At 43.4% G+C, this 10,966-nt stretch overlaps 2 protein-coding genes across 3 annotated transcripts in view; one reads left to right on the top strand and one right to left on the bottom strand.

Annotated features, from left to right (window-relative positions):
* The first annotated feature begins 519 nt into the window (after nt 1-519).
* Nucleotides 520-8,500, top strand: fbxl9 (F-box and leucine rich repeat protein). The gene is made up of 11 exons (XM_069162172.1): nt 520-849; nt 1,110-1,211; nt 1,381-1,515; nt 3,044-3,223; nt 4,108-4,413; nt 4,582-4,798; nt 5,687-5,844; nt 5,936-6,151; nt 6,295-6,507; nt 6,597-6,814; nt 7,340-8,500. The coding sequence occupies exons 1-11, from the start codon at nt 796-798 to the stop codon at nt 7,506-7,508; spliced, it is 1,968 nt and encodes a 655-aa protein (XP_069018273.1). The 5' UTR covers nt 520-795; the 3' UTR covers nt 7,509-8,500.
* Nucleotides 8,501-8,812: 312 nt separating this feature from the next.
* The window catches only part of elmo3 (engulfment and cell motility 3), a 24,340-nt gene continuing 22,186 nt past the window's right edge, over nt 8,813-10,966 (bottom strand). For both annotated transcript variants that reach the window (XM_069162170.1, XM_069162171.1), the window contains one exon: nt 8,813-10,872. In XM_069162170.1, coding sequence (XP_069018271.1) covers nt 10,660-10,872 — 213 coding nt within the window. In that variant the 3' untranslated portion in view covers nt 8,813-10,659. The remainder of the gene's footprint in view (nt 10,873-10,966) is intronic.

The following is a 10,966-nucleotide window of genomic DNA, read 5'->3' as shown; positions in this document are numbered from 1 at the left end:
ATCCATAATCAACATCATCGCACGGGTATATATAAAAAAAAAAAAATCCAGTCATAATAAAGGGATTGTTTTCTGATGGTGTAGTTTTACTTTTAATACTTGAACTACGTTTTCTTTACTATCTTTTTACTTTAGTGACATTTTCAGTGCCGAATTTTTTTTTACTTGTGATTGAGTATTTTACAGTGTGGTAAGAAAATTAGTAAAGTTTTATTAAACATACCTGAGCTAAGGTCACAAAGTACTCCACAATAGTAAAATAGTATAAAACCAGAAAATATTAGAAACAAAAAAGCAGTAATAATAATTATAACACTGAATCCAGTGACGTGGGCGGGGAACACAATCAATAAGTATTTTTTATTTATTTGGGCCAAAGCGTGAAAAACAAAAAACACAAGTCAAAACGAACCGTCTAGTTCGTGTGGACTACACGCCTAACGCTGCGGGTGAACTTCATTTCCCACAATGCCCCGCCCCTGACGTCAGAGAGCGTCTTCTTCTGCGGTCAGCTGATCCATACGAAGTCAGACTCCCAACAGAGACCTACAGAGACCCTGAAGAAGCGTTTTCGCTGTAAAGTAGCAACTAATCTCCTTTTTTTTTTTTTTTTTTTTTTAGCTTCCATTGACCATTAATTGGTCATTTTATCGATCAGCTAAAAAAAAAAAAAAAAAAAAAAAAGAATGAGACGAGCTAGTAGGTATTAGCTCAAAAGCTAAAGTTAGTAAACGAGCATAGAGTTTTAACTCACGATGGTCTGCAGGTCTTTATAATAACAGAGGAGAAGCTGAGATGGAAGACAGCGATGGGGAGGACTCTATAGAAACACCTGAGCTGCCTCTGGAGGTGAGTACATTTATTAGTACTCATTATTTTTTTTCCTCCTGCATACAGAAACACTCTGCTGGATATTCATTCAGTTGCAGACCAATGGGAGCCCCCAGCAGGGCTGCAGTCTACTTACTACTGGTGAATGACAACACTGTCATTTGTCACTGTTGCACAGCACACTGTCATTTGAGATGATCCAATGCTGGCAGGTGGATTCTGTCTCTTCCAGCCTCTTTTAAAGTAAACTCATGCTGTGTTTTTGTCTCTTGCTGTAGATCATCGTTTACATCCTGAGTTTTCTTCACGCTTCAGACAGGAAGGAAGCTTCCCAGATCTGCCGCAGCTGGTACAACGCCAGCCAGGACCTGCGCTTTCAGGTATTTTGCTCCAAAGCAGAGACGAGGCTGGCAGCATTTTAAAAAAAAATTTTTTTTTTGCATAATAAAAGAGTGCTGACTGATTGAAAGGTGACCGGTAAAGTGTGCACAAGCTCGTAACGCTCGAGGGCGACCCTCATGTAACCTGTGTGTCTTTCTCTCTGTGCAGAAGAATGTCACCTTCTGCTTCCCGGCTTCAGCCTCGTGTCTGGAGCTGGTCCGGGGTCTGGGCAGGAAGTCGCGCTGCAGCCTGATAATCAGCCAACTTGATGGCTTCAGTATTTCCAGGTCGCTGCTTCTGGAGGTGCAGTATGCTGTTCCCATGAGAAGATATGTGTCACTCAGAAATGCCTCCTTCTCTCTACTAAAACAGCTGTTTTTGTCGTGAAAAATTGTATCGCCGCGACCACGTGAGGATTAAAGTTAGTGTCGTGTTTTTAAATAAACCCACAAAGCAGCGGTCACACACGGCCTCAGAAGAAGGACCCATAAACCAGCTAAATACTGCCAGATTATCTGTAGAAAGAAATCGAGTTTTCCCGTACGGACCGGGCTACATGAGAGAACGTACTGGATTTAAGTACAAATTTAAACTGTTAGAGTATAATCTTTCCTTTAAAGTTTCTATTTCATGTTCTACTTCATTTCTGAGGACCCGACTTTACACTCAAATACCTCTGGAGTGAAGTGATTAGTCAATTTAAAAACAAAAATGAATTGACAACTGTTTTTGTTGAAATCATTTTTCATGCGGATTCCAAACATTTCATGGCTTAACCCTCTCAGATGTGAGGATTTGCTGCTCTTCTTTGTAACGTTGTCAAATAATTCTATTTAGTTTTTAACATCTTTGCAAATTTATGCTGTTGGTTGGACAAAAAAAAAATAAATAAAAAAAAAAAAAAGCATCGTGAGAGTGTTTGGGCTCTTGAGTAATTGTGAGGAAAGATTTTTTTTTTTTCCAGTGTCGTGTTTTCACATAAACCCACAAAGAAGCGATCGCACAGAACTTCTCCTCCTCCAGGCTATATGAAAGCCGTTTAAAAAAAAAAAAAAACTTGTTGAGCAAACCGAACATGAGTGGAATCTATTCATGTAAGAAACGCACTGCCATCAGGCAAGACCAGAAGTCTTTCCACCATAAAGACGTAACAGTTCAAATATACCGTCTAAATGGTTTGTATTGTGTTACCGTGACACTGACGGGATGTGTCACGTCACGGTTCAAGGTTCGGAGCGGCCACGGTTTACAATTCACCTTTTATTGACACTTATGATAATAGTTGTCTCTTTGCATGTGAACACACAAATGTTGAATTTTCTGATAAAGACATTTTGCGCCGCGCAAAGATAAAGACAAAGTCTAATCTGCAGGAAGTGACGTAGAATTAAGTTTTCACAGTTGGAGCATCGTTGACAATACGAACCATCACACAGTGATGACTGAAAGCGTGTGAACCCTTTAGAGTTTTCTGTATTTATGCATCAATATGACCTGAAACCTCATCAGATGTTTTTACACAGGTCCTAAAAACAGATAAAGAGAAACCAGTTAAACAAATCGGATAAAAATATTAAACTAGGTCATTTATTTATCGAGGGAAATTTTCCAATATTACATATCTGTATGTGGCAGAAGTATGTGAACTGATCAATAGTTAGCAGCACAGAAATATCTTCCATCTTTGATAATAATAGTTTGTTTAGTTGTTCAGACTTTTATTCATATATTTTCTCTGCTCTTATTGGTTTTCTTCATCCTCTCTTTGAATTCCCATAATTGTTTCTTCCCTCATGTGTGATGGTCTCCTCTCGTGTCCCGTCCCCTTCAGGTGGGGGTGTGTCTGGGCTCTAAACTGGAAAGCTTGGCCCTGCCTGGTAGCAGCATCACCGAGGCCTCTCTGCTGGCCCTCCTCCCTCGCCTGACATCCCTCCGCAGGTTGGACCTCAGAGGCCTGGACTGTCTCTTCATGTCCGGAGCGTTCCTCTCCAGGGAGGAGCACCGGCAGCAGGTACTGTGTCATATCGAACTGCAGCATGGTGGCTGGGATTTGACCATTGTTTCGGTTAGATATGAGCATCCTCGATACCGGTTCCATTTGTATTATCTTCATCCATCTCTTTAGTCATACTGTGTTTACTGTATATTGGAGATGAATAATAGCAAATCGTTTACAGTAAAGTTTGGCCGAAGCAAGTGTGATGTGTTCTGTTCCACAAGCCAAAAATGCAGAAACTAAATATCTGGTAAAAAAAAAAAAAAAAAAGCCAGTTAAGACCAGATAAAATAGATTTTTGTGTGCCTTGGAGATTTCTGTGAAAACAACATAGAAAATTTGCATTTTTTTTACAAAGTGAAGCTAAAAATAGAAATAGTGTTTTTCTGTTTTCTCGCCGTTGGTCACTCTCCCACTTGATTTTGACTTCCTAATTCCACCAAACACCGAGTGCATGTCATAAGGACTGAACTGTCAAGCAGCACTTTATGGTATTATTAATTCAAAGGGTGTATGCAAAATATGCTAATATATTGCTGCAGGGTAAGAAGTGATAAAAAAAAAAGGGCTAAAAATGAGTGCATGGTAAAAAGGAGTGCTTTTAGATAAAATATTTATTTTGAATATATTTGAATATGAATATCAGTAGAAGTTGGACACGGTGGAACACTTAATACGGCTACATATTTGTACATAACCGATTTCTTTGAACTAGAAGAGTTCAGTATCTGTATTTCATCTAACCGATGGGAATTCCCCCGCAGTATTACTTTGACCTTTCGTACGATTTCACCTCAGGGGATTTTTGTTGTCGTTGTATCGTCACTGCACGACTTCATTGTTTTTCCACTTGCGGTAAAGGTCCCATTTCAGCTCAAACTCCGCCCTCTCGTTTGCAGGTCCGGTCAGCTCTGTGTGGTCTGGAGGAGCTGGATCTGTCCGACCTTCGCTACCTCTCTGACCTGACCTTCAACCGGCTCACCGGGTGCACACCGCACCTCCGCCGGCTCTCGCTGGCCGGCTGCCATATCGCTTTTGAGTTTGACCCGTATCGGGGGTGTCCCGTGGGAGCCGTGGAGGACTCTTCAGCAATGCTGTCCTTAAGGAACTTGAGGAGGTTGTTAACGGAGCAGAAATCCACCCTCGTAGCTCTGGACCTCAGCAGAACCTCCATCACCCCGGAGTCACTGCGCACTATTGCACAGGTCAGTGCAGAAGAGCACCCGGGAATGACTCACCTAAAACAACATGGAACTGGGCACATATTTGGCGGTTTATACGGGGAACAAAAGGCTTTTGTACTGGTTTAGATTCAGGATGCATGCTGTTGACGCTGAGTCATTTTAAAATCCAAAATATTCTCCCCGTTCCAGGTGCAGGATTTGGTCTTGGAGGAATTGTTTCTGCACGGCTGTAAGGAGCTGACCGACTACTCGGTGGAGGTTCTGGTGAAGCACCAGACGAGCCTCCTCAAACTGGACATCAGTGGCTGCACCGAGCTGACCAGCAGGTCTGTGGAGGCCATAGCTGGAGGCCTGAAGCCCCTGACACACCTCTCCCTCTCCAGAGACTGGAGGATCACTGAAAAAGGTGGAGTCATCGACTTGATGATTCATTTGTAATGTATCAAAACTAATAGGCCAACGCAACAAGAGCCAGCTCCGTAGTGGGGCTGAAATCCTTTTGTCCCGATGATGGTGCTAATAAAAATACAGTGAGCGTAATAAAAACATAAAGCTATATCCTGCTGGGAGCATGAATGTGTTCACCACATTTTTCTGCCATTAATCTGGTCCACTGTGAAATTTTGCTGTGCAAAGTTAACCCCTTGTGCTGACGCTGATACTGGAGAAGAGCTCATGGAGTCTAAAATTGAAAAGGGTTTATCCTCTGAGGAGCATGAAAGTGTTCAATGAATTTAGAAAATGATATTATTTTTTTTGTGTATTGCTGGTGGTAAAGCGAAAGTCAGGCGGTCAGAAAATAACAAAAAATCTTCCTCTGACGAATGAAGATCAGTTTAATGAAAATTTAATGAAAATTAAAAATGGCATTGATCAAGGTGCTGGTCGAAGGCACATTTAGACCCGATGGGGGCGCTAGACAAAAGGCTTGGTCACTGTAAATATAAAAAATCCTCCTCAGGGGATCATGAACCCATCAATTGGTGAAGGAATCTTTCTCTTGATCATTATAAATAATTAAATGCAGAGGAAAGTTTTGAAACTGAAAATGAATCAATACTTTCACATTTGAGACTGGAATTACTAACGCTTGCCGTGTCATGACTCTAGTGTTGCGTTTACAGCTCGTTACGCTGCCCCCATGTGGCCGGAAGAGACCTTTTAAAATAGCTTTGAGGTTTAATTTGCACGAAATCGTCCCGTTTCACACCGTACATGCGTCATTACGCGCCCGTCGTCCAGTCTGCTATAACGTACGTTTGACTTCACGCCGACGGTTCCATGTCGTCCGCAGGCCTCGCTGACCTGCTGTCAGAGTCGTCCCTGAAGTCTCTGGATCTGTCCGAGTGTCTGCACATCAGCGGGACGGAGATGGTGAAAGGCTTGAAGGGATCCAGTGCCGTCAGAACGCAGCTGAAGACGCTCAACCTCAAGAGCTGCACCTACATTAGTGTGAGTGTTTGTTCTGTCTGTGTTTGTTTGTGCCGCAAGCAAAAAAAAAACAAAAAACAACAACCTGAACTTCTTTTTCCTCTGTCTTCAGGATCTGGCCGTTTTCTCTCTCACCCAGCTTCTCGGAAATACTCTCCGTGAGTTGGACCTGACATCGTGCGTCAACGTGACTGACCTCTCCGTGCGTGCGGTCGCCACCTACCTGCAGCAGCTGGTAGTTCTGCGGCTCGGCTGGTGTAAGGAGGTCACAGACTGGGGTCTGCTGGGGATGGTGCAAACAACCAAGTGTGAGCTGGAGGACGAGATGGTGAGAACCGCAGCTGCTTTCTCCTGTTCTTTAAATTTAAATGTTTAAATTAAATGCGTCATTTTAAAATGTGGCCGAGGAGCAGCAGTTAAAAAAAAAAAAAAAAATCAAGACTTTTGGTTTTTGCTTCGACACAATCGCAGGGCGACAAGGGCCCCAAGTTCACCCGGACCTTCGGCAACATGGGCTTTTTCAAGCCTCCTCGCATGCCTTTCGAAGAGCGCCCCAAGCTGGTGACTCAGAACGACCTGGAGCAGTTCAAACAGCAGGCCGGAGCTTCGCTTTTAGCTCTCAGCAGGCTGCAGGAGCTGGACCTCTCCGCCTGCGCCAAACTCACCGACAGCAGCATCACACAGGTTTGGAGGCTGAGCAGAGAGGCAGATGTTTCCCCGTCGGTGCAGGACTGCAGACTATTTGAACGTCGTGTTGTTCCTTCTCTCCCCAGGTGGTACGTTACCCGGACCTCCACCGTCTGTCTCTCTCCATGCTGCCGGAGATCACCGACGCCAGCTTGGCAGCGGTGGCCTGGCACTGCCGCAGCCTCACGAGCCTGGCTCTCAGCCACTGCCCGGGTATCAGTGACCGTGGGGTGGCACAGGCTGTGCCGTACCTCCACCGGCTGCAGCATCTCTACCTCTCCTGTTGTCATAACATCACGGACAGGCGAGTGGTCCATAAGTCTTCTCTACTGCTGTGCGCCGAATGGCGTTCTTACCTACTAACATGCACTATTTTGAGTGCATAAGTGCGTTCACGCTGTCAAGCGCAGGAACAAACGCAGCGCACTACAGCTACCCAAGATGATGCGCTCTAAACGGTCGAAAAAAGTGTGAGATGCGAGACATTTTTCACCCTAAACGGACGCCATCTCTGCTGCGTTGAGGAAGGGGCAGGACTACGGATTTAAAGGATTTTCAAAATCAAGGCGTCACACGAAAGTGTTTCTTTTTCACCACCACGCTGCTGCTGGACAGAAGCCATCCGTTTGTTTATCGAGCGTGTTAAAGAGAGGGCAGGAGTTCATTTATGTGTAAAATAATCAAAGCTACAGTACCCTGTTAAAATTCAAGTACTGCACAAGTAAGAGTCCTGATGTGTAAGAGCACTAATTTGTTTGTTTGTGTGTCGCTGTGGGTAAAAAAAACAACAAAAAACCATCTCTAAGCTGTTGACCTTTAAACCCCGCAGGTCCTTGTTCCTCCTGGTGCACCACTGCAAGCGTCTGAGAACACTCGACATCTCAAGGTGCAAAAACGTCTCCACGACAACGGTGGACCTCCTCCAATCACAGCTGCCCTTCCTGGAAAACGTCCACTACAAGTTCATAGGTGGGGCCGATCTCACACTCGCACTCTGACCGAATGTCCCGGATGACCGCTGGTCAAAAAAAAAATAAAAAAAATAATAAAAAAAAACCTGCTGACCAAAGCCCGCTCCGGGAGTGGAGCTTTTGCACATTTCAGCATTTTGCACAAGAACCGAAAGAAATGTAGAGAAGTGGTCCGTTTGTAGCCGCCCTGAAAGTAACACGTCATCCGTTAAGTGGTTTTAGAAATAATCGCTCCTCACCTGAGGGGGCAGGCACCTCCGAGGGAAACACGTTGGGAGGTTAATGTTTCAGTGGTGCATCACCATTGAGGGCACACATTTCATCTAAGGAAGGCATTTCAAGGTGCTGTATCCTGGAAACAGAAACACACAGGTGCCACAGTATGAAGAAAATATGCATGAAATATTCGATATGTCAGTATCATGCGTCGCCCCAAAGATAACGCGCGTTCATATTAATATGGTGCTTTTATTTAACTTTATTAAAGTATCTTGGAAAATATGTAGCTGAAGCACAGGCAGAAATATAAAACACAAGCTGCCCCTTTAAATCGCGAGTTAATATAAATATAACAATGTAATTACATAACTGTGAACGGTTATGACTTAAAATGACATTCCAGGTTCTTTGCTTTACGTAAGCTTCATATAAAAGCTTACCGAGAAGCTTTGGTAACTTTTTTTTTTTTTTCAGCACAAACAAAACAGGAGAAATATGTAATAACAACAGTTCTGTGCTGCTAAAATAGAAGTTAAAATGCGAAAGCAAAGAGAAGATACTCCGAAGTGAAGGTGAATGATTGCAAGAAATGTATTCTGCCCATCGTCTCTCAGGAGAAACTATTATTTTCCCTTTAGAGGATTGTAATCGTGAGCCCGCCACCATGTGCTGCACTCATAGTTTTAACTTTTTCGGATATACAAAAAAAAAAAAAAAAGAACTTCCAACGTTGTCGGGAACAAAATTTTAAGAAATAGCATTTTCGGGAAACGGACCACCATCATCTTACAAAAACTAAACTTTTTCAGTGAAAATACATTTCTGGACATTTACATCTTTCCTTTTGTTTTCTCAGCCAAGCACTCTAATCTAATTCTAGAATATATTAAAAAAAAAAAAAATTCAATATAGTAAAATCTCTACACTGCAAGTACATTGCTGAATAATTTTGTATTGTTTGCACTTATTATATAGAGGGAGAACTGTAGACTTTAAAGATGAAGAATCAAGTATATAAAAAAAGAAAGAAATTTCTTTTATAAATAAATGGAAGTTTGGCCACGACGCCATCAACAAAACACAGTACTTGGTTGTTGTTTTTTTCAGTATAAATCAAACCGTTTATTTGTGTGAAGTCACCCGAAGCACAAGATTCAGTATCATCACAGAGGGTTGTGCGTCAGGAACACACTGCAGAGGACAATCGAGACCGTGTTGAAATGAAACGGCCCGATGCAGGAAAAACACACCATTTGATTTCCTGTAGACCTGCGTCAGTTATTCAAGTGTCAGCGCTGGATGCTCGGTGAGTGTAGACTGTACATGTTGCCTCCATTACATCATCATAAGTACCTTGTATATAAAAAGCATCAGTTTTAGAGTTAAAACAGGATTTGATTGAAGGCAGTTCAGCTGTCAATAATTAAATTATCATACAGATTTACAGGGACAATTGCAGGTCAAGCAGTACATTTTTTTTTCTTTTCACATGATCAAACTGTTGATTGAACCAAAAGGTACAGTTTCCTGTTCACATTAAAGAACCAAGATTGGTACCTGATGCAGATCTGCAAGTCGTACAGAGCCTCACGGCATCTCTGCTCCACAGCCGTCATTTATTGAGTGCCTGTAGGTTTTACGAGGTGCGATCAAAATGTTCGAGACTGCGCCTGTAACAAGCAGAAACTGTACCTGCTTTAAACCGAGCCGCCGTCCCATTAAAAGTTTTCCCCTCGTAGCGATACGCCGCGCCCGGCGAATATGTAATAAATGTAATAACGTCGAGCACCAGCCGCGATTCGCACCGGAGCTCCACCGCACGGTTAAAACGCCGAGCCTTTCAGCTCGACCTTCGTTTTGGGGAACAACAAGTCGTCGTACGGAGCCTGAAAATACGGCGGCTCGGGAGGTCAAAAGCAACGACGGTGTTGTTGGACGCTGCGATTGGCGCTCGGCGTTGACGGTCAGACCCTGGGGGACGAATTCCCGGTGCGCAACACCGCGAAAAGAAAAAAAACAAAAACGCCGGCATGCTCCTGGTTTGCGCTCCTGACCCGACGTACCATCTTCTAAATACAAAATTATACTGAAAGCACCTCAAACCGGCTTTCTGAAGCATTTCAAGGGCATCTTGGTAATCAGAAGCCGAATTTAATCAAACTTACAAGTCCTGGTTGTCACAAAAACACGTGGAACTCGGATGCTGATGTTGATGAAGCTCGTTGCCGTACAACAGGAACAGTCGCAACTTTTTTTTGGATCGCACCTCGTATTGAGCAAAAATATTGTCCCAACGTTGAAAAGAATATGCTGCATTTCTTTCATGTGTTGGAAACAAATTAAAAAGGTACCGTATTGTGAGAAAGCAGGTGCGTTCTAGTTAATGCCCGTTTAAAAAAAAAAAAAAAGAAGAAAGTACATGAACTGAAGAGAAATGAGCGCAGACCGCCTTCTGAGACGAAACAAAGCATCTACAGGTTTAACCAGTAATAACCAGCCTATAATCCTCCTACTACACATACTTTAGATATATTTAGAAATATAGAATGATTATAAAAACAAATTGAAAGTACCATTACTTCAGTGGTTGAATTGTATAAAGTAGAGAATGTAACTGTTGTTGGCGTTGTGTCGAGGTTTCCGGAGCGGGAAGGAGGAGAAAGAAGAGGAGAGCTGAACATCGAGAGAGCTACAGAGGAAAAAAAAAAAAAATCCGTTTCGTAGCGATTTCCAAACACTAATGTAGCTTCAGTCACTTTCCACATGTTGTCTCCTGTTCGCTGTTTCACTTGGATGAAGAAGACCAGGAAAAAAAAAAAAAATCTAATGTTATAAATCTGTGTTACGGAAAAATAAGTGCACGGATGCACCGGTCAGATCTCATCACGCGCGCACGCACACACACACACACACACACACACACACTGTATTTACACATTCACACTCTACTGCATGCACTCTACTGCTCGGTTTGGCTGAAGTCGTAGCAGAAGTTGTAGTTGCTCGGAGGTTTGGGGACGACCGGGGCGCTGTCGGGGATGTGAACGTTCTCCAGGTCCAGGAGGCGGAGCTTAATCTCCATCGACAGCAGGATTTCCAGCTCGCTGCGCATGGATTCGCTGCCCATGTCCCGGCCCAGGAGCACGCTCAGTCCGTCTGTCCACAGGCAGAACTGACAGAGGGGAGGGGAGGGGTGGAGGGGAGGGAGGGCTAGTTAAGTCTTTCTGTTTATAGTATTAATGTGCATTATAATGCTGAAGAATCAG

This window comes from Embiotoca jacksoni, unplaced genomic scaffold, assembly GCF_022577435.1.
Source record: "Embiotoca jacksoni isolate LCO1_2020_lvr unplaced genomic scaffold, fEmbJac1.0.p SCAF_3, whole genome shotgun sequence".
NCBI classification, from domain to species: domain Eukaryota; kingdom Metazoa; phylum Chordata; class Actinopteri; family Embiotocidae; genus Embiotoca; species Embiotoca jacksoni.
This window is presented reverse-complemented; position numbering and strand designations above follow the sequence as displayed.